General features: G+C 44.9%; 1 protein-coding gene across 1 annotated transcript in view; it reads left to right on the top strand.

The window, feature by feature from the left end:
- Window positions 1-27,419, top strand: part of LOC142295495 (guanylate cyclase soluble subunit beta-2-like) — a 161,343-nt gene that overhangs the window by 85,838 nt on the left and 48,086 nt on the right. Inside the window, exons 6-8 of the mRNA XM_075338596.1 lie at window positions 6,750-6,931; window positions 16,845-16,971; window positions 27,160-27,263. Of these exons, the coding sequence (XP_075194711.1) occupies window positions 6,750-6,931; window positions 16,845-16,971; window positions 27,160-27,263 (413 nt within the window). The remainder of the gene's footprint in view (window positions 1-6,749; window positions 6,932-16,844; window positions 16,972-27,159; window positions 27,264-27,419) is intronic.

The following is a 27,419-nucleotide window of genomic DNA, read 5'->3' as shown; positions in this document are numbered from 1 at the left end:
CGTGGCCCGAACACATACAGCAAGGTTGGCAGACGGTGGTGGCCGTCTGCAGGAGAGGCCGATCAACGCGGAACCGTAGGACCGGGGATGGGCGGTGGCCCGCCGGTACCTAGCCGGGGAGCGAAGTGAAGCCAGCACACACAGGCAGGGCTTGCGGACCCCGACCAGGCTTGGAGCCGTCGTTAAAGGTCAAATCCGTCAGTGACCGGAACCCCAGGGGTTTCCTAGCAGCCAAGACCCGATAGAAGGCAACTGTCCGACCAGAGAAAGGAAATACAGCTACCGCCACAGCTAGAGTTCCGAGGGCCAGAGCCTGCGGGCAAAAGGGGCTCCTCCGGCACCTATACGCTGGGGAGCGGGTTACCAGTGGGAAGCCATCGGAGCCGAACACAAACAGGTGCAGGGAAAGACAGCCGCCATCAACTGTCCGGGAGAAGCCACAGCAGCCGGCTGCGGGACCCGTGCATCCAGCCGTTTGGTTTACCAGAGACTTTGCGTGTATCTGTTGCTGAGTGAGTACACCAGTGCCATCCGGCACCGCGCCGCGCTGTCCCCGCGACCCTGCACCTCGCCAACCCTGCTTCCCCGTCACCTCACCGGGCCCCGGGACCACCAACCCCTACCCACGGAGGGGGAAAACATCTCAGCTGCTCCCTAACAACGCTCCCGGGATCCCCGTCACCAGCAGCGGTGGTGCCCACCTTCACCACAAACCGTGGGTGGCGTCACGGACCAAATCCCCAAACCAAACCACCCCTTTCACTCACGGGCGAGGAGCGCCGCTCGAGTCCCCGGATCCGGCCCACCGCTCGAGCCACCGAGCAGCCATCGCAGCAGCGCCGGACGCGAGCGTGCAGTGCGAGCAGCGGCGCACCCCCCCCTGCCCGCGACAATAACATGACAGGTCATACTGTAAATATAAACTGCAAATGTTCACCAAAATGCCACCCAATTTATAGGAATTTTGAATTGAATAGACAATGGATACTGTAAGATTGCACCCAGTTCATACACTGTATAATGGGGTTTTTAACTCACTTGCTGCGATACGAGGTAGATTCAGGATACGGTCTCTTTAAGAAGTCCAGCAGTTTATTAAAACGTATTCCATAAAAACATGAGCCTCTTGCAGCTTTACAGGCAAAGTCCGTTTAACTGTGGACTCACTCGCAGTGATCACACTGACCCTGGTCAGGATTAATCCACAGATTCTCAGTCCGTTCCTCTCAGGAGATTTAGCAGTCTCTCCACACATTCACTAATGTGTGTCCACACACCTCTCCATGAGGGTTCTTCATAGAAGCCTGGCAGCTTCCTCACACTGACTCCGGTCAGCCTCACACAGGATCTCTCCCAAAAGCTCCGTCCACAGCCCAGCACTATCCCTGCCTGCTGCAGCCTGTCAGAGGCCTCTCATACACAGCCTCTTTAGACTACACACCATCTGCCATGTGCTAAACAACAGACTCCATTAAAGAACCATGTGGCATGTCAGAGACATGTCAAACACATCCATGGGCGGGGTATGTAGGTGGCCAGACCAAATGAACTATAATACAAACAAGTGGCACTACAAGTACCACAATGGACCTTCAGGCTTCCACCACTTCTGTGTACATACCGGCCATTAGCAATGTAGCCGGTCGCCATCTCACAATACATATATCTGATAAAATCAGAAAAGATGCATGAAAATTCTCATAAGTGAAATACATTTCATGACATAATATTAACATATTTTTTTACAATAAAGTCTGCAGAAATTCCAACAAAACTCCCACCTCACAGAACCACTATAATTATCAATATCCAGTGTTATTTTTGTAAAAAAAAATTATTTGCCGGTACGCATCTCTGAGGCGAGGAGCGGAGGGGGGGGACTGTCAGCCGGCGGCAGAGATTGAGGAGCGGGGAGGGGGTGCTCTCGTGTTGTCGGGCGGCCGGGAGATCATGTGCACAGTTTACCTGTTGAGGCACTGGGCACAGCTCTGCCCCCCAGCCGCATTGTTGCCCCCCTGAATATAGTGCCGCCTGAGCAAACTGCTCAACTTGTCCAATGGATGGTGCAGCCCTGTTTCTCATTATTCAGTTTTGTAGTCTGTATGCTAATTTCAATCAAAAACTATGTAATTCAGATTTCAAAAGAAAAATAAAAAATGACTAATACTGTTACGGGGGGCTGTCTGATAATAACTGAAAGGAGTATCAGACAGTCAGGGTCCACCGTGCAAAGACTTTGCTGCAGACTATGGCAGAGTGCAATACCTCTGTTAACTCACAGAAGAATATAATAAGTAAGTAAAGCAATTCCTCCCTTACTTGGAGGGTGTGTGGAATGATCTCTGTTAATAATCACAGAGACAAAGGCAATGTGTGCGAAATGGCACCTACCTAGGTCCGCTCTTCTAGTGGTGCAAAAGAGACGAACAGCAGCGTAAGCCGCACAAAGCTCCTACCTGCGTTCGCTCCACTAGTGTGCGAGGACACGAACCACTAGATATGGCACCTGCCTAGGTCCGCTCTTCTAGTGGTGCAAAAGAGACGAACAGCAGCGTAAGCCGCACAAAGCTCCTACCTCTGTTCGCTCCCCTAGTGTGCGAGGATACGAACAACTGCCAGACGCAGTATAAGGAACGTTACCCTAGCGGCAACGTCCACCTACGAGTAGAATCACAAGGCCCAGCCAGACCATGTGCCTCAGGCACCTGCCTATGTCCGCTCCCCTAAGAGGTAAGGATACGGACAGCAGCCGAAGCTGTAAGGTATAAGAACGCTACCCTGCCGGTAGCGCTCACCTAGCATAGACAGAGGAATGCCTAGAGGAACGCGCACAGAGCGTCTACTCATATGCATGAACCAAGAGGACTGAGCACCATGCGGCGTGTGTCAGGGTCTTATATAGACTCTGTGCCTCATCCAAGATGGAGGACACCAGAGCCAATCCGCTGCCAGAACGACAGGAGTGACGTCATGCTGGCCTATCACCGAGCAAGACGTCACAAGCACATGACCAGCGACCAATCGGCATAGAAGGTGTCAGAGACATGTGACCTCGTGTCAGCGATGATGTCACCCGCACATGTGCAATGGCTCCAAGATTGGACTTAGTCTCCGGCGCTCGCACATGTGCAGTAGCAAGAAATCTGGACTTAGTCTCCAGCGCTCGCACATGTGCAGTAGCAAGAAATCTGGACTTAGTCTCCAGCGCTCGCACATGTGCAGTAGCAAGAAATCTGGACATAGTCTCCAGTGCTCGCAGCAACCGTAACAAATACTGTATAATCGTTATTTTTCACTTGGAAAATATGGTTTTCGACTTACCTAGGCTGTATTCTATAAGAAACGCCATATTTCAACCAAATTTCTATCAGCCACGACAACCAGAGTTCGTTCTTTACTGTTTCTGACAATGGCTGATCGCTGACCTCGAAGTATCCAAGAGTCAACGTACTTTGTTGGATCAAACAGCTTCAAAGGTGGCCCAACTAGCCTGACAAAAAGCAGCGAAGAAATAGTCTTTGTCAGCAACGATGACGGGATGGTGTTGCGATCAGGTTCATTTGCGAAAATCCCTGTTCGCATGCGCTGGAGGAAATAGGAATGGTACAGAGTGCATGTTGCAATGCCACCATTTGGATCTTCCCGCCCCCATTTTCATGTTGATGTCACATGTACGGGCCCTTTCAGCTTTCTAAATCCTATAAATACATGTGTTACTCCCCCTTCATTATGTAATAATGTCCCCCATCCTTGTATATATAGTATGTCCCCATCCTGGTGTATATGGGCTGCCAGTCTTGTGTATATGGACCCCCAGCCTGGTGTATATGGGCCCCCGAAATGGGCCCCATTCTGGTGTATATGGACCGCCAACCTGGGTCCCATGCTAGTGTGGCGCCCTGGCCTAGCCAGGTCGTCACGGATAACACACTAACACACCCCACCCCCATCAGACAGGGACAACAGCCAAACACAAAACCCTTGTTGCCTCACTCCAGGGTCTGATGTCCACACCAGGTGGGGCGGAGCTAAGCGGTTGGCTCCACCCACTGAGGAGTTCACAGGCCCGGAGGCGGGAAAAGTTTACTTTAGTCCAGGAGGTGGAAGTGAGAGGAGTAAGCACTTGGGTGTCTGGGTTTGTGGCCCAGGCACTGACAGCAAGGTTGGCAGACGGTGGTGGCCGTCTGCAGGAGTGGTGGAGCAACGCGGAACGGTAGGACCGGGGTCGGGCGACGGCCCGCCGGTACCGACCGGGGAATGAAGTGAAGCCGGCACACACAGGCAGGGCCATCAGACCCCGACCAGGCTTTGAGCCGCCGACAATAGTCAGATCCGAATGTGACTGGTACCCCAGGGGTTTCACAACAGCAAAAGTCCCGATTGAAGGCAACCGCCCACACCGTGAGGGTATACAGCTACCGCCTAAGGCTAGAGACCCAAGGGCCAGCGCCTGTGGGCAAATGGGCTCCTCTGGTACCCATACACCGGGGAGCGGACTACCGTTGGGAATCCATAGTAGTCAGAAGAAGAACATCCAGGTGCAGGGAAAGACAGCCCCCATCACCTGTCCGGGGAGAGAGACACTGCAGCCGGCTGCAGGACCCGTCCATCCAGCCGTTTGGTTTACCAAGAACTTTGTACCTTTCTTGCTGAGTGAGTACACCCGTGCCATCCGACACCATGCCACGCTGTCCCTGCAACCCTGCACCTCACCGACCCTGCCTCCCCATCACATCACTGGGTCCGGGGACCACCCCTTCCCACAGAGGGGGAAAACAACATCCCAGCTGCTCCCTACCATCGCTCCCGGGATCCCTGTCACCAGCAGCGGTGGTGCCTATCTTCACCACGACCCGTGGGTGGCGTCACGGACTAAATCCCCCAAACCAACCACCCCTTTCACTCACGGGCGAGGAGCGCCGCTCGAGTCCCCGGATCCGGCCCACCGCTCGAGCCACCGAGCAGCCATCGCAGCAGCGCCGGACTCGAGCGTTAGCGCGTGCGCGGTGGCGTCCTCCCCACCCGCGACACTAGTATATATGGGCTTCCACTCTGGGCCCCATGCTAGTATATATGGGCCCTCATGCTGGTATATATGAGCCCCCAGCCTGGGTCCCATCCTGGTGTATATGGGCCCCCAGCCTGATGTATATGGGCCTTCAGCCTGGGCCCTGTGCTGGTGTATATGGGCCTCCAGCTGGTATATATGGGCTCCCAGCCTGGACCCCATGCTGGTATATGGGCCCCCAGCCTTGGTATACATGTCCCCTGTTCTGCGTCTTACAAAAATAAAAAAATCATATACTCACCTGCTCCATCAGATCTTGAGCAGTGCAGTGCAGGCAGGACATCGCGCGCACAAGACAGCAGAGTCCTGGAGCTGAGCGATGATATCGCCACACTGGGACTCTATGTCCTGCGTGTGCGCTGTCATCAGCAGCAGTGCAGGGAGATCATGTCACCTCCGCACTGCCGCATAGGTTAACTATATCGGCGCGCTGTGCACGCTGATATAGTTAATGGTATCGCAGCTCCGGGTGGGCCCCCTCTGAGCAGCCTTTGCCCCCCCCGCTAGCTACACTACTGCCCCTGCTTCTTCCATCCTCGATCCCCCTGATCTCTCCATCTTCCATCCCCCTTGTCTCTCAATTCTCCATACCCCTGATCTCACTCTATTCCCCCTGCACAGCCTGCCGCCCTCTGCACCCATCTCTCAAATACCCTGCACTCCTCTATCTTCTCCAGCTTCTTTCCCGCTGTGCCAAACTCCATGGCTCCGCCCACCCGAGTCACATGTGCGTGACATCATCGCAGGTCCTGCAGCTCCAGTAGCTGCTCTGCTTGTGCCTCCGCTCCACATATGGCTAATTTATATAGTTTACAAATTAGCCATGTGGACAGAGCCAGAGGTGCTGGCCCTCAGTGCTCTTCAGATTTTCCGGTACGTCGTATCGGCACGTATCACCGAAAAAAAGCACTGTCAATATCTGTCGTATCAATTATAGTATACTAGCACTATATATCAATTTAACAATGAAAAAATATAATATTTACCGTAATACAAGAATAGAAATATTACTATTTTTGTCTATGATTTGAGAGTAACTAAATACATATAAGGTCAGCTCCAGAATTTAATGAAAAAGGTAGATATACATATTCCCAGTTTGTTAATATTATGTAATAAGTAAATACTGTGCACACTGAGAATATGTATACTACCTATTAATGGTATACAACGCTATAAAAAATAAACTATATATGGAAAATTATATGTAAATCCAAATAAAAAGTTAGAAATATGGCAGATCTGTGGACTCATTATCTATAGTATTTATCCATAAGAATCAATGCCATGTTAAGTGTATCTTAGATAAATAACCAACCATGTAGCTGCACAATTTAGACAAGCAGGTGAAGTGGTCTCTATTATTCGCGTGTAACACTACAAGCAAATGTTTTAATAAATGCTTATATATAAATATGTTGCAGAAACAGTGATACTGACCACAAAATGCACAAATGAAAAGTGGCTCGGAGGTGAGACCCAGTGCCTCGACGCGCGTTTCACTCCCATTTCATCAGGAGGCGTGTGGACCATTTAATTTTAATATTATATGTAATAAAATGTATTTTACTTATGAGAATATTCATGCATCTTTTCTTATTTTATCAGATACATGTATCCATGTTATAAATATAAGCTAAGCTAATATAAGCAATATTATTTTCGTTTTCCTATTGTTTAGGTATTATGGGGGCGGTAGCAATGGACTTTTTCAAAACAGAAATTTCAATGAAGATAATAAGTCAATCAGATGAGGAAGAAAGAACAGGAAAAAAAGAACACATCGTCTTTCTAGTTACTCAGCGACCGATCGTTCCACCCAAATCTTCCAACAAACAGTCATCACAGCAAAATAATAAACAGGTTTGTCATTATTTTGTATTGTTTTCTGCCATTGTTGCACTTCTGTAGCAGTTGGGTTACAGAACTTTAAGAATATGTGTATGTCCTCCAATAAAAAAATTGGGCTTCAGAGGAAAACAAATGTCCCCATATGTCTCCTACTATGTGAATGATGTACAATTTGGCAGTGGGAGTAGAGCGCCAGAAGAAGGATCTATCATATTTCCATCATGGCTCAGAATGTGAGATTTACAGTAACAGAAGAGCTGCAGATAGCAGATGTATTGAACAGTTGTGTTGTGAACATTATCTATTGGATCGTAACAGGCAGTTTGAGAATGATAATGAAGCTAACTGCACCTGGGTCCTTGGCCCATAATACACCAGCGTCGTCCAAATTATTTTCATCATTTTTATATCTCTGCTATACAACAGCTTCGTGTCAACAAATAAGAGACCAGTATACTAAATATCACATCCAAAAACATGCTGTGATCTAAACCACTAATAATTACATTGTAATAATTGCTACATTAATAAACAACATCGAGCTATTCACAATAACTTGATATCAAACTTTATAGTTGATGTTAGGTCATATAACAACATCTCATAGTTGGACTCTTAATGGCAATCTGTCAGCAAGGTTTTGCTATATAATCTGAGTGCAGCATAATTTAAGGGAACCTGATTCCAAAGATGTATCTCTCAACTGCTTGGTGCACTTTTGATAGAATCCTTGTTTTATCTGTTGTAGATGTAGCAGAGCTAAAACATTGAGCTGTGAATAATCCCACCCACACCCCTCCCTGACTGGTAGTTCCCTGTGTACAGTGTTTATTGTTAGCAAGTTGTGGGGGTGGGAGTTTACAGATTAGCTGGACTGTCAAGCAAGGACCTAGTCAGGCAGTGATAATCTTCCACTGATAAAGCACTGATTGTATTGAAAGTACAACACACAGCCTAATAAGTGACACATCGCTGTAATCAGGTTTTCTTGCTATCTATTATGCTTCTCTCCAATTAAATGGCAAAAACCTGTTGACTGATTCTCTTTAAAGGGAAACTGTCAAAAGGATCAACTCTCCTAAGCCATCTACATGTGCATGCAGGTCATAGAAATTAAAATACACTAATATAGTTATATCTGCAATCCACAATTTTCTTAATTCATAAATGTATTATTAAGATTATGCAGCTTCCACATTCCTCCATATAGTATTATGCACCCTTAATATAGTATGATGTAGCCCCATATTCCTCCATATAGTATTATGCACCCTTAATATAGTATTATGTAGCCCCATATTCCTCCATATAGTATTATGCAGCCCTTAAATTCCTTCATATAATATTATGCAGCCTTCATATTCCTCCATATAGTATTATGCAGCCCCCATATTCCTCCATATAGTATTATGCAGCTCTTATATTCTTTTGTATAGTATTATGCAGCCCCCATATAGTATTATGCAGCCCCATATTCCTCTATATAGTATTATGCAGACCCCTTATTCCTCCATATAGTATTATTCAGCCCTTATATTCCTTCATATAGTATTATACAGCCCCCATATAGTATTATACAGCCCCCTTATTCTTCCTATTATTCATCTCTTATATTCCTTCATATAGTATTATACAGCCCCCATATAGTATTATGCAGCCCCCATATTCCTCCATATAGTATTATGCAGCCCTTATATTCTTTCGTATAGTATTATGCAGCTCCCATATAGTATTATGCAGCCCCATATTCCTCTATATAGTATTATGCAGCCCCCATATAGTATTATACAGCCCCCTTATTCTTCCTATTATTCATCCCTTATATTCCTTCATATAGTATTATACAGCCCCCATATTCCTCCATATAGTATTATGCAACTCTTGCATTCTTCTATATAGTATTATGCAGCTCCCATATTTCTCTACATAGTGTTATGCAGCCCCCTATAGTATTATGTACCCCCATATTTCTCCATATAGTAGTATGCAGCTCCCATATTCCTCTATATATTATTATGCAGCCCCATATTCCTCCATATAGTATTATGCAGCCTCCAAATTATTCTGTATAGTATTATGCAGCCTCCATATTCCACCATATAGTATTATTCAGCCTCCAGATAGTATTATGCAATCCCCATATTCCTTCATATAGTAGTATGCAGCCCCATACATTCCTCTATATAGTATTATGCAGCCCCATATTCCTCCATATAGTATTATGCAGCCACCATATGCTTCCATATAGTATTATGCAGCCCCTTATTCCTCCATATAATATTATTCAGCTGCCAGATAGTATTATGCAACCCCATATTCCTCTATATAGTACTATGCAGCCTCCATATAGTATTATGCAGACCCCGTATCATTTAATGCACCCCCATAGTCCTCTGGCCTCTGCATACTTATTGATTAAATACATAAATAAATAAACTCACCTCTCCTCGGTTCCCCCACTGTTCCGGTCTCCATGCAAGCATCCTGTGTGCTGCACATCTCAGCACAGCAGCACACAGTAGTGACGTCATCACTCTCTGCTGTGCTGAGATGTCTGAGCTCAGACACAGCAGGAGAATGATGACAGAGGGAGCGCTCCACTCCCTCTCTTATCACTGCTTTCAACTGTGCTGATGCAATTGAAAGTGCGATGCTGGGCGGGGTGCACGCAGACATGGGGGCCGGTGCTGTCACTGGCACTGGGCCCCCCTAGCTCACGGAGTGTATAGTGACCACATGATCTGCTGCCATTGGCGGTATGCCACTTCTTACTGTGACTTAAATAAATGATTTTCTCTTACTTGCACCTTTGGGTACCATGGTTATCCCACATCACTGAAGCACCTCTCTTCAGCTACAAGTGCAAATCATATCTACTACCACATTGTTAGTTGTTGTGATGAAATGCACATAAATTGGATTTTTTTTTTTTGGGGTGATTTGGCATCCAGCCATCAATTTTAGTTGAAGATTTTGGTTTCCATTGACTGATGATACATCACTTTGTCCTCAATGAATTCCACAGTTTGTGTCAGTAAAGATTTGCAGCTTGAATCTTTCTTTAATATAAATACTACTATATTTTTGTAGCAGTTTATTAGAATAGAAATTTAGCACTTCAAAGTTATTCACATTACTACAATAATATTTTTGTGTAAAAGACAGTTCCTTATTATTTAAGGTTTAAAGCAGATGTATGAACAGATTTTACAGTGCAAAACTGTAAAAAATATTATATTTTATATTATAATAGCACAGATTTTAATAATAAATGCACCAGCTTTAACAGTTCTAAGAATAAATGTATGCATTGTATTGTGTGAGATCTGTCAATAGGTCTTCTATAAAAGACTAAAAATTTGTTTCCATTGTAATTCACATTTGTTACATCTATTACCAGTCTTAAGGCCCCGTCACACTAAGCAACATCGCTAGCAACATCGCTGCTAACGAACAACTTTTGTGACGTTGCTAGCGATGTTGCTGTGTGTGACATCCAGCAACAACCTGGCCCCTGCTGTGAGGTCGTTGGTTGTTGCTGAATGTCTTGGGCCATTTTTTAGTTGTTGCTGTCCCGCTGTGAAGCACAGATCGCTGTGTGTGACAGCTAGACAGCAACAACTAAATGTGCAGGCAGCAGGAGCCGGCTTCTGCGGAGGCTGGTAACCAATGTAAACATCGGGTAACCAAGAAGCCCTGTCCTTGGTTACCCGATATTTACCTTTGCTACCAGCCTCCGCCGCTCTCACTGTCAGTGCCGGCTCCTGCTCTGTGCACATGTAGCTGCAGGACACATCGGGTTAATTAACCCGATGTGTGCTGTACTAGGAGAGCAGGGAGCCAGCGCTAAGCATTGTGCGCTGCTCCCTGCTCTGTGCACATGTAGCTGCAGGACACATCGGGTTAATTAACCCCGATGTGTGCTGTACTAGGAGAGCAGGGAGCCAGCGCTCAGTGTGCGTTGCTCTCTGCACGTGTAGCTCCGTGCACTGGTAACCAAGGTAAATATCGGGTTGGTTACCCGATATTTACCTTAGTTACCAAGCGCAGCATCTTCCACGCAGCGCTGGGGGCTGGTCACTGGTTGCTGGTGAGCTCACCAGCAACTCGTGTAGTGACGCTCCAGCGATCCCTGCCAGGTCAGGTTGCTGGTGGGATCACTGGAGCGTCGCAGTGTGACATCTCACCAGCAACCTCCTAGCAACTTACCAGCGATCCCTATCGTTGTTGGGATCGCTGGTAAGTTGCTTAGTGTGACTGGACCTTTAGATGGCCTTTTCTGCAGTCTTCTAATGTTCACTTAATTGTTTCTTCTTATTTAGGAGCCAATAGAGTTGTGGTCGTTATAGTTAGGGCTCGTTCACACACATGTTTTTTCCATAAACGAGAAAAAAATGAACGATTATTTTGATCACATTCTAATCAGCGCCATGGTTTGATTGTAATCTGTTTTTTCTCAGAGGTGGGGAATAATAAAAGAAAGTTTCTCTAAGTTCTCTATTCTGTCAGTTTGTAAAAATAGGACCACACTTCAATTTTTTCACTGACCCATAAGCAGGCTTTACACGCTACGATATCGTTAATAATTTATCGTCGGGGTCACGTTGTTTGTGACGCACATCCGGCGTCATTAACGATATTGTAGTGTGTGACACTTATGTGCGACTTGAAATGATCGCAAAAGCGGCAAAAATCGTTTGCCGTGGAGAGGTTGTCCTAAAGCAAAAAATCGTTTACCTCTCATTAGCGATGTTGTTCCTCGTTCCTGCGGCAGCACACATCGCTATGTGTGACACCACAGGAGCGAGGAACATCTCCATACCTTCCACCACCGGCTATGCGGAAGGAAGGAGGTGGGCGGGATGTTTACGTCCCGCTCATCTCCGCCCCTCCGCTTCTATTGGACACCTGCCGTGTGACGTCGCTATGACGCCGCACAACCTGCCCCCTTAAAAAGGAGGTGGATCGCCGGCCAGAGCGACGTCACAGGGCAGGTAAGTCCGTGTGACTGGGGTAAGTGAGGTTGTGCACGACGGGCAGCGATTTGCCCGTGTCGCACAACCGACGGGGGCGGGTACAATCACTTGCGATCTTGCTGGCGAGATCGCAGCGTGTAAAGCCCGCTATAGACTTGCATTGACAATTTTGATCCAATAGTCAGCTCAAAATTGTCTCCTCTATTTTACGCAGACCATGTGATTGGCCCCATAGATTATCACAGGTAGAAGTGCTATGTATGAATGAGGCAGCGCTCACATCAGCGGTATTTTGACGCAAAACCGGATCTGGTAAAAAATGCATTTCATTTCAATACATTTGCAATGGAATCGCAGCAAGATGCGGTCACATGTGGTTGCGTGCATCATACACAACCACATGTGACCGCGATTCCATCAGAAATGAATTGAATTGAAATGCATTTGTACCGGATTTGGTTTTGCAGAAAAATACCGCTGATGTGAGCGCTGCATAACTCGGAGAGCACTCACACACAATGTATGAATGATCCCTTATCCCTTACTACTGAGCTATGTGTTCAATGGAAAGCGGATTGCTTAACACTCTATATGGGTCATGTTGTAGCTGTTTGTCACTGACCCAGAGTCCGATTACGGTATCACCAGTGAGGCCTTCCAGATAACGAGCGCTCGGAGAAAGGAAGGCACGATTGTGAGCAAAATCATTTACTATCAAATGTAATGCTGCATACAACGTTCCACCAGTCACCCTTTCTCAGAAATATGGGATGAGCTTTATTTATTATGACTTTTGCAGTATAATACCCATAACACAGTCTTCTCAGATCCTAAGAACATTGCATATGAGATAAGAAAATATTAGAACAAAAACAATATGAGACTGTAAAGGCTGCTTCACCCACAACGATATTGCTAGCGATCTCGTTAGCGATGTGACACACCCAGATCGTTGTTACGATTTGCCGAGATCGCTCATAGGTCATTTTATAGCGGTCACATGTACACATCTCACAAACGACGCTACATCGTTCAGAGATATATTGTTTGATCAAGGCGGTCGTGTGGATGTTGTTCGTCGTTGGCAGGGTGTCAAACGTACTAATATCAACCGGGGAGAAGAAAGCTCATGCATGTGGACACGCAAACTGGATAATAAAGCTATATCACTATGATCCTCAAATAATTAATAGCAAATTTTATTGAAAAATCAAGGTCACACACAAACACCCTCCCCTGACGAAGCTGTCCGCAGCGATACGCGTGAGGTCCCCCCACATCTCTCCCCTTTGTGGGTCCCATCTTGTGCTTTTAGTTGCCTTCACGGTTTGGGAGTATGACAGCCTTTAACCTGGGTACCTGGTTGTGAGCCATATGTGGGTTTGTTTGGCATAGGTCTTGGTCAATTTCCTGATTATTTAATCCATGCATAACATATTGTGTGTATCATGTGTTTTTCATGCCATCTTGATGTTATATATTGACCGCCCTTACTTTGTATCCTACCATTGTTGTCGGCTCCAAACAGGTCTATTTTCAGCTGTTCATTCCCACCACTGATATATCTTATAGGTTTTGGTTCCCAGTTTCATAGATTTACCTATACAGGATTCATCCTGACAATCTGTTTGATTGACACTGTACAGACAATTATAGGGATCAATTCAGTGGTTGTTCATTATACTGTGACAAGATCTGTTTATACACTATTGCACTTTATTGTATGTTGCACAGGGTGATACCCCTCATCATCATCATGAGAGATGTGGAGGCTTATGATATTGTATGCTTTAAGTGATTTTAACAATGTTTGTGTGTGACCTTGATTTTTCAATAAAATTTGCTATTAATTATTTGAGGATCATAGTGATATAGCTTTATTATCCGGTTTGCGCATCCACATGCATGAGCTTTCTTCTCGCCGGTTGGTCTCTGTCTTTTCATGCAGGACGCAGCATCCCATTTGAAATAGATTTGGCTGTGCACCCAGAGCTCTTTGTCCATAAACGTACTAATATGTCTGCTGCGTTCCAAACGACGAACAATATTTTGAAACTGAACGACGCGTCAACGATCAACGATTTTCACCCTATTTGCGATCGTTCGGAGTCGCACGTAGGTGTCACACGCAACGAGGTCGCTAACGATGACTGAAGTGTGTCACAAAAAACATGACCCCGACGACCTATCGTCAGATAAATCGTAGTGTGTAAAGCGGCCTTTAGACTAGTTAATACTAAACAAAATGTACTAATACTGTATCAATACTAAATAAAATATAGAAAAATATTAACCCTTCTATATCAATTTTCCCCTTGTCTAAGGCTACTTTCACACATCCGGTTTTTGCTCTGCGGCACAATACGGCGTTCTGCAGAAAAACCGCAACCGTTTTTTTTGACGCTGGTTGCGTTTTTTTTGCATAGACTTACATTAGTGCCGTATTGTGCCGCAGGGGCTTGCGTTCGGTCCGGTTTTTGCCGCATGCGGCAGATTTAGCCGATGCATGCCTAGGGACGCCGGATGCGGCGCGATGCGGAAAAAACGCATCCGGTCGCCGCATGTTTTTTTCCACTGCGCATGCTCAGTAGCGTGCCGCAACCGGAAAAAAACGGACGGGCCGCATGTAAAAACGTATGCAAAGGATGCAGTGTTTTCGCCGCATCCGTTGCATAGGTTTCACAGCCGGATTGAGCCGCAGTGCTCAAACCGGATGTGTGAAAGTAGCCTAAATGGTATAATCTTTACCATATGGTTAGCTGGTATCCACACAGGAGCTTCTGTCTAATGGGTCTAGTTCCAACTTTCACTGTGTAGCTCTATGGATAGCTTCAGCTGATATCTATTGTACTCTGTCCAGAGTCTACAATTAGACCTAATGGCTCTAGATAAGGGAAGTAACGTCACTCCACTGGATTTGCTTTATATATCCATTGAAGGAAAGGATTTACTTAACATCATTCTGACTATAGATTTTACATTAAAGGGAATCTGTCACTACTTTGAACTTTTTAAACTGTTAATATGGGCATACAGGTTATAGAATGCTGAAAAATGTCCTACCTGTCTGCCTCATACCAGAAGCCTTGTTGTGGAGAAATCATCATTTATCACTTTATGTAAATGAGCTCTTCCAGGCTATGGGGCAGATGCTGCCTGGAAGATACCTCCTTAAAATTAACAACAATATGGTCTTAATTAATAATTCACTGCACAGCTGACTTATAACAACCCTTATTGTAGCAGAATATACTCCACCAAAAAACACAGTGAAATCAATATTTTATAATAGATTATTTATTTAATAAATTAAATAAAATATATAAAATCATCACAAGTATAGTAAATAATGGTGCTTCAAACAAGAGGGATGATGTGTCAGCATAATTAGTAAACTTAGTTAGTAAACTAGTAAAAGGCACAGGAGTAAATAACACCCAAATATTCAGTACGGAATGAATGTATTTTTGTCTGGAGATTTCAAAGAATTGATAAATATATCTGGTTAATGTAAACCTAACATGTGTAACATTCACAGACAAAAATAAAATTAATTGATAATATATATTTTTTTAAATTAATCCATCTAAATACAAAGAGATATGTGAATAAAGGGTGGCATATAATATATATTCATAAATAGTAAATTAGTGTGTATTAAAAAAAAACCAAAAAAAACCCAAACAAACATAAATTACAATATAAATAGTTGGTTTAGACCTATACAATATATATTAGTTTGCAAATTCCGTGAGGTATTAATGTTGTTGGGTGCTAAGTGCTGATCAGTGACCAGTGATGTAAGGTGCTTTAAGTATAAAGTGCTATGGTGGTTGCAATGATCGAACAGCAATGCACTCAGGTTGGATTCAATAACCGATAGAATAAGGTGCTCTTGTGCCAGTAAACGATAATTACCTGGTGTGTAGTGCTGAGCCGTCCCTCCACCCCGACATACATTTCAATATGCTTTCCTCAGTGGGCGTATGTCCAGGTGGAGGAAATGGATCTTAAATACCCCTGTAATCACGCAGGACTTAACTCACATGTGGCGCATGAATCCCAATAGTGATTCGGTCTAAAGATACTCCCGGTCCGCGGCGTGGAACGCAAATGGAATGCAACCTTTTCTGCCTGTGAGAGGCTGATGCTGAGAGGACCCTGCAGATGTGTCAGCTAGGGTATGCTCATGTAAGGCTAGTTTCACGCTTGCGCTATTTTGACGCAAATGGAATCCGTCACTAATGTAGTACAGTTAATTTATTTACAGTGGAAGCGCTTTACTATGGCGTGTGTGTGTCATGCAGTACCCGCTTGTGTCCACACGATGTCGCGCTTCCACTGTAAATAAATGAACTGTACTACATTAGTGACGGATTCCGTTTGCGTCAAAATAGCGCAAGTGTGAGTGAGCCCTAAGTGTATGACTCGCAGGATTATTGGATCGCATCACTACGCACACTCTCCGGGTCGGCTTCTTGTATTTCTATGCAGCTGACCCGCTCCTGACCGAACAGGGTGCGGCCGTGCCAGGTGATGCGATCCGGTAATCGTGCGAGTCATACACTTGTGTGAGCGTACTCTTATAATCACACATAGCTCTGCAGTGATAGCAGAGAGCGGCCATCACACTGGAAATGCCCTTTTTATTTAAAATAAGCTCTGAAGGCGGAGTAATCTTCCAGGCAGCATCTGGCCCATAGCCTGAAAGAGCTCATGTACATAAAGTGATAAAAGATGATTTTCAACAACAATGCATTTTATATGAGAATAAAGGTATGGCTTTTTTCAGCATTCTATAACCTGTATGCCCATATTAACAGTTTAAAAAGGTCAAATGGGATGATAGATTCTCTTTAATGGTGGTTTACTGTATTAAGACTTTATCATTGTGAGTATAGTCGGCTATTTATACAGTTTCAGTAGTAACTTTGTAACGATTCTTCCAGATTACTTCACAGAGTATTGAAAATGCAGTTAATAAACTTCGAGATAGAGCGAACCAAGTATCCGTGTGCCCCGTAAAGAAGAAGAATCACTGGGGGACTATTAGAGGAATTGTGCAATTTGGAAGAGGTATTTATGCCTGCAAAGTATTATGGATACCTTTTTAATTAAGAAAGACCTGATGTGGTGTTGCCACATGGCACAATTTTGTCTTGTAATTTGTAGCGTCTGCAGTGTGTTTAATTTTCTTCCTTGTGTGTACAATCTTAGGATATGAAACATTAAATTTTAACTTCTGGACATTAAAATGTATATTTGTGCTCATAGTGGATGAGTTTGTCTGATTTTAGCTGTAACTTATACATTTCTATGAGGACAGCAGACATTGCTATTTCTATTGCGCTTAGCAGCTTATTCAGGCTTTATCTCAGAGGATCTTTTTGTAATCACTATGGATGATAGTCGGGTAAAATAAAAGAGACCACAGCAAAGTGTAAGACAGATATGGTAGCGAGGACATCAAAGTGACTTGCCTAATAATTAAAGTGTTAATAGAGGGGGCAGAATTCCAAATTTTGCCTGGGTCATAGATATTTACAAGCATTGTAAAATATATGTTGCATAGCTAGGATTAATAATAAAGACAAGGAAACAAAATAAGGACCAAAAAGTGAAAGAAATTGTGCAAATAGGGACATTTTTAAGAGATAACTGCAAAAAGTCCCCTGTTTACTTTTCTTTATTTATCTATATTTTACTCTATTTATGGCTAGTTTCACACTTGCGTTGAACGGCATTGCATTGTGTGACGGATGCAACGGATGTGTTGCATATAATGGCACAACGGATGCAACGGATCGTACAAAACAACGGAAAGCTTTTTTTTTTTATTTTTTTTTATTCTTTACCGTTTTACTGGCAGCAGACTATTGTGAACGATCAGCTGATCACCCGGCGGCCAGGCGCACAGCTGAGCACTCTCACATACCGGCAGCCGGGCACTCAGCTGAGAGCTCTCACATGCTGGCTGCCGGGCGCTCAGCTGAACGCTCTCACATGCCGGCAGCCGGGCACTCAGCTGAGAGCTCTCACATGCCGGTGGCCGGGCGCTCAGCTGAGAGCTCTCACATGCCGGCGGCCGGGCGCTCAGCTGAGAGCTCTCACATGCCGGCTACTGGGCGCTCAGCCGAGAGCTCTCACATGCCGGCGGCCGGGCGCTCAGCTGAGAGCTCTCACATGCCGGCGGCCGGGCGCTCAGCTGAGAGCTCTCACATGCCGGCGGCCGGGCACTCAGCTGAGAGCTCTCACATGCCGGCTGCTGGGCGCTCAGCCGAGAACTCTCACATGCCGGCGGCCGGGCGCTCAGCAGAACGTTCGGCCACCGAGAGACAAAATAAAGTTTCTGTGATTTAAAAAAAAAAAAGATGAGCATGTGCAGTGAAAAATAGAGGATTCCGCCGCTCAATAAACGTTACATGCTGCGTTCCTTCCGCTCGGCGGAAGCAACGCAGCGTCGGCCAGAGGAAGCAACACAGGTACTTTTGGCACAATCTGTCATCCATACAAGTCTATGGGAAACAGTGGAATCCGTTAACGGATTCTGCTGTTTTCCAAAAGGGCGGATTGTGACTGCTGAAGGTAATTAACGCAACTGTGAAAGTACCCTATCATAGATTGATACTGCAAAACTCATAGATTAACAGATAGCTGTTATGGGCTCACCTAGTGAGGTGGATTCTTTACACCATAAGTTTAGGTTTACAGGAGAATTTTATTTACTAGACAGCATGTGGGTCAATGAGCAGCAGGACAACAGGTTATGCAGGATGACAGATGGACCACCCAAGCTGGAAGCAGTAGATGCAGTGCAGTTTCATACAGCAACATATGAGATATACATGCAATCAGGGATCTTGCAGTGCGATGTGGTTAACTTCAGGAATAACAGAGACATACATAATATTCAGAATAAGGTATCTTGCATCAGGGATGCAGTTAACTGCAGGAGCAGCAGGGATGTAGTATTCAATAGCATTAAGAAGTAGTAAAAAATAAATGATTAATTGATTCAGCAGGTTAATTAGCAGGGCTGAGTTTGTAACATGTAGCTTGACTCAGCAGAGCTGTGTGACGAATAACAACATAATTAGGAAGTAATATTCATATGGTAGAAAGTAATCAGGAGTTGCAGGGATAATTAGCTACCTGTCTGGAGCAAATCTAGAGGAAGATTAAGCTAACTCCTGCAAAAGAACATGGTACGAAGGTGCTGCTATACTTCCTTTTTTATTTTTTTTTTTAAAGTGACCAATCACAGCTATGCCAATACTTGACATGGCTGTGATGGGCAGGAAGAGGATGGTATTTGCCATACGAGCATTAACTGATCCTTGGCAAGATCGCGGACTCTTGCAGAAAATGTTCAGATGTCCGATCCCATTCCGAACCGGCCAAAGATCACACGATTTAACATTTTCCGATCTTTGCAGATCAGGATCGCTCATCTCTACATATGATCTCAGGATGGTTTCCCTATAAAGCCTTGCATCTATCCCACAGTCAATCAGGAGGGACTTTTATAAATTTTATAAAAGCAGTAGAAGGAAAGGCAGCAGCAATTTTATGGTGATTCTAGATAATGAAAGAATGTCACAGCTGAACAAATTGTACAGATTCTGTGTGTGATTGCATAATAGTAAAAATGAGTGTGTGTGGAAAAGCGAATAGTGTTGTACACGTTTTCAGGGCAATTGGAGCTTTGGAATACCTTTGATACAGAACTAATCAACTTCCAATAAATAAAACTTCCTGAGAAAATTTGGTGAATCTGTTGATTTGTAATATCTTAGAAAGAAAGATAGACAGTTAGATGATACATTGATAGATTGATAGACTGATAGATAGACAGATAGACAGTTAGATAGATGATACATTGATAGATTGATAGACTGATAGACAGATAGATAGACAGTTAGATAGATGATACATTGATAGATTGATAGACTGATAGACAGATAGATAGATTGCTAGATACTCTGACAAGCAAAATTGTAACACTTTTTTGAACTTTTGACTTTCAGGCTCCATATCTCACCTTCCAATACAGCTTTGAGAGTGAGACTATCTTCATTTTATAGATGATCATCTCATAAATAAATTTGACTTGCAACTATTTAGCATATAATTATTTATACAGATTCTTGTCATGTCACTGCATTGTTACTGTTTTTCTCCTAAAAATCTAAATTTACATTTTTATTATTTTCTTAGTGTTATATAAATTCACCTTTGGCTTCAACATTGCCTGAATAGTTCTGGGCATGCTCCTATCAGACTCCAGCAAGTCTTGACTGAAGTCTGATCCTTGGTCTCTTCCACATGTTCTCTATGTTGTTGCATACTGGTTGACTCACTTGGGTATGTATAGAGCTCCTTCTTCAACTCTACCCACAAGTGTTCAGTTGGGTTGAGGACTGAGGACTGCGGAGGCCAATCCAGCGCCTCTACTTCATTAGCACTGACCCATTTCTATGCCAATCTTGACGTATGCTTCCGGTCGTTGTCCAGCTGGAACACTATGTCGTCCTTTTCGTTTAATTTAACATATGAGAATGTTGAAGGGAAAAATTGCTAAGTGCTAAGAAGAGTATAAACTATTTATCTTATATAATGATAAAAACAACTTTATTCAATGTGCATTTAAAACAAGGACAGACGACATGCACAAATAATTAAGTTTGGTATCAAATACACCAACACAAAAAAAATATCATTTTACAACTGGAGATATGGAGGCCGTATGATGGGAGGCACTAAGCAGCTCTTATATTGGTCCTGCCAAGCCATGGAGATTGGCACCCTAAAATACATGCAAGTTTAGGCTCCCCAGCTCAACGACGACTCTCCCTAACTGCCTCTATAGTTCCCTATATATAAATCACCCATCAATACCAAATTGTATCTACAAGACACAAACAGAATTTGTAATTTCCAAAATGAGAAAAACAAACAAAAAGTTATAAAAATCAAATTGTTTAGTAAATATATATATATATATAGATATGTAAATAAATATATATATATATATATATATATATATATATACATAGGGTGGTCTGAAAGTAGCTGGACAGTATATGTAATAGGGTTATCAAACATGGTGTAAGGTGAAATTGACTCAGTTGCCCTTAGCAACCAATCAGATTCCACTTTTCATTCTTCACAGGCTCTTTGGAAAATGAAAGGTGAAATTTGATTGGTTGCTAAGGGCAACTCAGTCAGTCTCACTTTACTCCCTGTTTGATTGCCCTATTACACATACTGTCCTACTGTCCACCTACTTTTGGACCACCCTGTGTATATATATATATATATATATATATATATATATCTATATCTCAATCTCACTTACAAAGGCAGAGTCAAGGTAATCATATAAACAATGTCAGTGGAGAAAGGGTACCGTCACACTTTAGCGATGCAGCAGCGATCCCACCAGCGATCTGACCTGGTCAGGATCGCTGCTGCATCGCTACATGGTCGCTGGTGAGCTGTCAAACAGGCAGATCTCACAAGTGACCAGTGACCAGCCCCCAGCCAGCAGTGACGTGCAAGCGATGCTGCGCTTACACGGAGCCGGCGTCTGGAAGCTGCGGACACTGGTAACTAAGGTAAACATCGGGTATGGTTACCCAATGTTTACCTTAGTTACCAGCGCACACCGCTTAGCTTAGCGTGTGTAGGGAGCAGGAGCCGGCACTGGCAGCGTGAGAGCTGCGGAGGCTGGTAACGAAGGTAAATATCGGGTAACCACCTTGGTTACCCGATGTTTACCTTGGTTACAGCTTACCGCAGGCTGTCAGATGCCGGCTCTTGCTCCCTGCACATTCAGGATTGTTGCTCTCTCGCTGTCACACACAGCGATGTGTGCTTATCAGCGGGAGAGCAACAATAAAAAAACGAACCAGGGCTGTGTATAACGAGCAGCGATCTCACAGCAGGGGCCAGATCGCTGCTCAGTGTCACACACAGCGAGATCGCTAAAACCGTGACTCAGCAGCGATCTCAGTAGCGATCTCGCTGTGTGTGAAGTACCCCTAAGCAATGAAAAAGGTTCCAATGGACACCTACTCCAGACAATTGCTTATCAATTGTAATGGTCACTGATAGACATGATCTCGTTATAAGGTAAAAAAGTGTAAAGGTGGTGTCACACACAACGACAACGACGTCGCTGCTACGTCACCATTTTCTGTGACGTTGCAGCAACGTCCCGTCGCTGTCGCTGTGTGTGACATCCAGCAACGAGCTGGCCCCTGCTGTGAGGTCGCCGCTCGTTGCTGAATGTCCAGCTTCATTTTTTGGTAGTCGCTCTCCCGCTGTGACGCACACATCGCTGTGTGTGACAGCGAGAGAGCGACGAAATGAAGCGAGCAGGGAGCAGGAGCCGCCATCTGGAAGCTGCGGTAAGCTGTAACCACTGTAAACATCGGGTAACCAAGGTGGTTACCCGATATTTACCTTCGTTACCAGCCTCCGCCGCTCTCACGCTGCCAGCGCCGGCTCCTGCTCTCTGCACTGTGACATATAGCTGCAGTACACATCGTGTAGTTAACCCGATGTGTACTGTAGCTAGGAGAGCAGGGAGCCAGCGCTCAGTGTGCGTGGCTCCCTGCTCTCTGCACATGTTGCAGCACAGCGACGCGTGTCGTTATGATCGCTGCTTCGGCTGCTGTGTTTGACAGCTAAGCAGCGATCATAACAGCGACTTACAAGGTCGCTGCTACGTCACAGAAAATGACGTCGTTGTCGCTGTCGTTTAGTGTGACCCCAGCTTAAGTGAGGAATACAAGGAAGAAGTGGTATGTACTTCCCCTTGAGCAGAAAGTTAAATATGATGCCTCAATGTATTACATCCCCCACCTCCATCCGAATACAGGTTCATCAGGAGGCCGGGTTGTAAAAGGACTGGCAGCATTTCTGACTTTAATGGTTGCTACTCAAATTGGAGTTAAGGAGAGTTTATATGGTACTCCCATATTCATGAGACAAATGAGAATATGAGTAAACATATGTCGCATCATCAGCTGTGCCCCATCATCAAGGGGGCGTGGGTTGCCCGCGGGACACATTATCCAATAGTGATCACATGACATCACCTAAGCATTGCGGCGCAATATTGGACTTTCTGCTTAAAGGGAAGTACATCCCATTTCTTCCTTCTATTTTTCTTTTTCATTGATACTCCACTAACATCACATATATAATTATCTTGACTCTTGCTTGGTACGTGAGATTCATATATAAATAGTTTTTGCTAAATGATTTCAATTTTTATAACTTTTTGTTTGTTTTTCTCATTTTGGAAATTACAACCTCCATTTGTGTCCTGCAGATACAATTTGATATTGATGGATGACTTATATAACGATAAGTGACCTATAAAGGAACTACAGGTGTAGTTAGGTAGAGTCATGAATTAACAGGGGCGTCTAAACTTGGGTATTTTATTAGTGTGCTAATCTCTGTGGCTAGGCAGAACCAGTACTAGGGCTACTTAGTGTCTCCCATCATGCTGCCTCCCTATCTCCTGTTACAAAATGAAATTATATATTGTTTTCTGTCTTTGTTTTTAAAGTATATTGAATAAAATTGTCCTTTTCCTACCCACAGTACTTGAGTGTACGAAGTAAGTTTGTAGGATACTCACATAAAGCTCAGCATTGAGACCACCATTGCTACTGGTCAAGTATCCAATGCCTTTGGCTGTGAAATAACCCTTATATCATCAGGCGTCCTCCACCGAACTTGACAGTTCCTTCTCGATCCATTAGCCCCTTTTTCCCTTGTTTTTTCCAGACCCATTTGCACCCGTCAGAGCCTAGTTTATTGACTTTCATCTCATTGCTCCAAGTCCCCCGTTTCCAATCTTCTACTGTCCACTTTTCATACTTTTTTGCAAACTCGAGCCAATACTTCTAATGACAATATTGAACTTGAGGCTTCTTCACCTTTTTTCAGCAACCATTCCAGACTTGTGTAACGTGTGTCACACAGTGCTTGCATGGATGTCTGTGATCTCAGTAGTATGAAACATATGAGCCACCTCTTTTGCCGTGTTTGTCACACCAGAACTGATAGACCTTGTGATCAGTTGACTTGTTAACTTCAATATTTGCCTGGATGTCCACTTCTTGGCTTTTGAATGGATGGATGGACTTCATTTTGTATTCTTTCAACTGTCATGGCACTCATGACGTATCCGCGGGGTCTCTGGGGTTACTCGGCACCGGGCCAGTGTCGGTTTGATTTGGGATGTCACAGCGGTCTGGCCCGGTTTCGTGACCCCGATGGTGTCAATAAAGATGGGGGATGGGGATGATAGCCAATACTCCTATTTGTGATGCCACCTGTGGTATGCGGCCAGGTATGGAAGCCGCCCCTGCAGGGATGATGTCTGCTGGGGCTGATGCTGACGCAGCTCGGGTGTTGCAGCTCTCCACAGGTAGAGCTAGGACCCAGGGAGGAGGTTAGGAGTAGTTGTCCACCCCAGTGTGAAAGCATGGGGTGCGTGAAGGATCAAATGACAGAGCGGGTGCAGTTTAAGTTGTTTACTCACTGAGTTGCTCCTGCCGTTGGACTGCCAGACTCCGCTGTGATGGGCTCGAGCCGATCCCGGATATTTCGGAGGCCAGAACCGGTGGGATGCGCCGTGAGTCCATCCTCCCTGCGCTATGTTGTGTAAGTCCCTGCGGTGGTTATGTACCCCATCCCGTAAAGCAGGCAGCGCGACTCTGTTGATGGGGTCGGAAAATGGTCATGATTCCTGGCTCTATGTGCTACGTTGCCGCGGGCACTGTTGTAGGCCAGTAGACTTAAAAATCTCTGACCACCGAAATCTGCTGGCGGGCCGTAAAGTGCCCACCAGCCTAGGGCTCCACACCCTGAGATGTGCACCGGTCCTGAGGGAGCTATGAGCGTTCCCCTCAGTGACCATGTTCTCCTGCGTTTCACTTGGTTCCCGGTGGTTTCTCGACTGTGTGTGTGTGTCTCCTTGTTCCCCTGATCAGTCACTCTGCCGACTGAGCACCTGAGCTAGTGGGTGGGAGGCCCCAGACGATATGGTGGCCATCCTAAATTACCCTACCCTTACCCCATCCCGGTGAGAGGGCAACTGACTTATGTGTTTGTGGATTGTGAATGACCGGCACCGACCTCCTCCTTATCCGGGATGAATACTGCACCTCTGGTGAGGCGCAGTACCCTGTGGCGACTGAAGATTCAGGGCTGCCACACTCAAATGATATAGTTTAGCAATTTTCTTGGCCGAGAGACTGCTGTTGACAAGCTGGACGATGCTGTTTTTTTGTCTTGGGAAATCTTCTTCATGGCTGCTCGTTGATTTGCACCAGTGACCTTTTACTTGGGAATCTACCTAATAGCACACTGAGCTATTAGAGAATGTGAGAACAGGTTGTAATTTGTAGTATACAGGAAGAAAAAGATTTTTCAAACACCAGGAGCAAAATAGTAACTATGCAGTGATGGCAAGAATCTGCATAACTAGTCATATGCTAAATAGTTGCAAGTTACCTTTATGTAAGAAGGTAGTGAGTCGACCATCAGGGTTTTCGGTAGGGGTACTCTGGCGCCGGGACTACGGATACTTTACTCTCGATGGCGTTATAACAGGTGGTCGGTCCCGGCTTCGTGCCCTGGGCGCTCACTCTGCGGCTTTGGAATGGGGTTCAGGGATGACTTTGGGGACATACGTGACGCCACCTGTGGTGTCTGGTAAGTGGGACATACCAGCGCTGCCTGCGACCGACCTCTGAGGTGATGGTGACGGCAGCTTAAGATCTCTCAGCTCCCCACAGGTGGAGATTTCTTACCTCAGGGTGGCGGGTCGCTGACCAGGAGGGAAGCGACCGAGCGGTCATGGCTGCCTTCTTCTCTGAAGGGTCCTGTAGAACGGCGGAGAGATGACATACCGAGTCCACATCAGCTTAAACCAGTCCTTTTTACTAGCATCTGGTTTATTTTGCACAGTTCACAGCAGCAACAGTTCGGTTACCAGAAGGCCAATGGTCACAAGTTTTGGAGGGGATTTGATGACAGAGTCTCTCTCTGAGGTAACCTTTCTTTGTTTCTTTCTTGGTCTCTGCTCTGAGGGCTCTGTGACTCCCTCTTTAACCCACTCGTTAGTCTCGTCACTGGTTTTAACAGGGGTCTGATGCTGCAAGATTTCTTTATCTATCCCGCAACAGCGTCGTGAACTCGGCTTGGGGTCAGTAGTCAGACTCTTGATGGGTACCGGGACTCCTGATATTTAGGATCCTAGGTTAACGGTCAATGGTTTTGGGGATAAACCTGACAAACCTCCTCGGTCCCGTTATACCGGTGTCGACCTTAACTCTTCAGCTGGCTCTCGCCAGACCTAAAGCGTCCCCTTTCCGTCTGGGTTACCCCTTTTCCAGTGTCTTTCTTTTCTTTTGTGGTACCCTCGCTCAGGACGTCGGACCTATGTTATTTCTAGCCCTTCTTTCAGTCATCAATTTACTCTCTTCTCTGCTTGTCACTCTTTACTGACTGACTGTTAACTGACTAACTGTCACCCAGTCGTCCTGGCAACCACGTCGTGTATCACGCTCAGCTAGGCTCCACCCCCCTATGGACCTACTATATAAACAGTCCCAGGAATATGAAGGTAGGGGCTTCTGAGTCAATGTTACTCAATCTAATATAAGACTCTGCATTTTTTTCTCTCTTTCGCCTGTAACCAAAGAGCACTGCACCTTGATGTTAAGGTGCTGCATTCCCCTGTAGTGCCTAACCACAGAGGCGCCACAGTAGTCTGATCAAAGCTGCAGTGGATGGTGAGATATGGAGCCTTAAAGTCAAAAGTTCAAAACATTGTTACCCTTTTGCTCATTAGTCTAGATAGATGATAGATAGTTGGATAGGAAAAAAGTTGTTCCTTTCAAAATGATTACACAATCTAAAGGAAAATCCCTCCAGCCTTGTGCTTGGAATTACTATATTTGAGGATATAATGCATATTCCTGCCCCTCTGTGTAATGATGATGTCTCCTTTCCTACAAATGTAATGTCTTCACCCTTTTTAGCTAATTCCCTAGTTTCGCTCCATAAACTCAGATATCATTTTATGTCTCATCTGCTAAATTAGTTTTGCTACATCGCCAATCACATCAGTATATAGACTCGGTGGCTGCCTATCACTTTGTCACTGACCCTGAACCTTAGCTGATGATATTTCCACTTACTAACCTAATAGAATTAACATGAGGTTTGTTGCAGGTAAAATGTTAAGAGGATTTCTGCCCGTGTATCCAAAGTCTCTGTGGGTCGATGTTAAAACATTTTGTAATGGGCTTCCATTTCACATAGTGTTTGATGAAGAGGTAAGCGATTATATCCTAAACTATGCTGAAATCTGTTCTCATTACTACAGTTGTTTTATAATAAGGGAGAGAATAACTGGATGCGTAGAGCAGACGCTGCTGGGAAATAATGGCCAATGGTCTGTACCAGAGAATATGGGGAAGAAAAGGATCAAT

The sequence above is a fragment of the Anomaloglossus baeobatrachus genome, chromosome 3 (assembly GCF_048569485.1).
Source record: "Anomaloglossus baeobatrachus isolate aAnoBae1 chromosome 3, aAnoBae1.hap1, whole genome shotgun sequence".
NCBI lineage: Eukaryota > Metazoa > Chordata > Amphibia > Anura > Aromobatidae > Anomaloglossus > Anomaloglossus baeobatrachus.
Note: the sequence above shows the minus strand (reverse complement) of the source record. Positions and strands in the feature narration are given on the sequence as shown.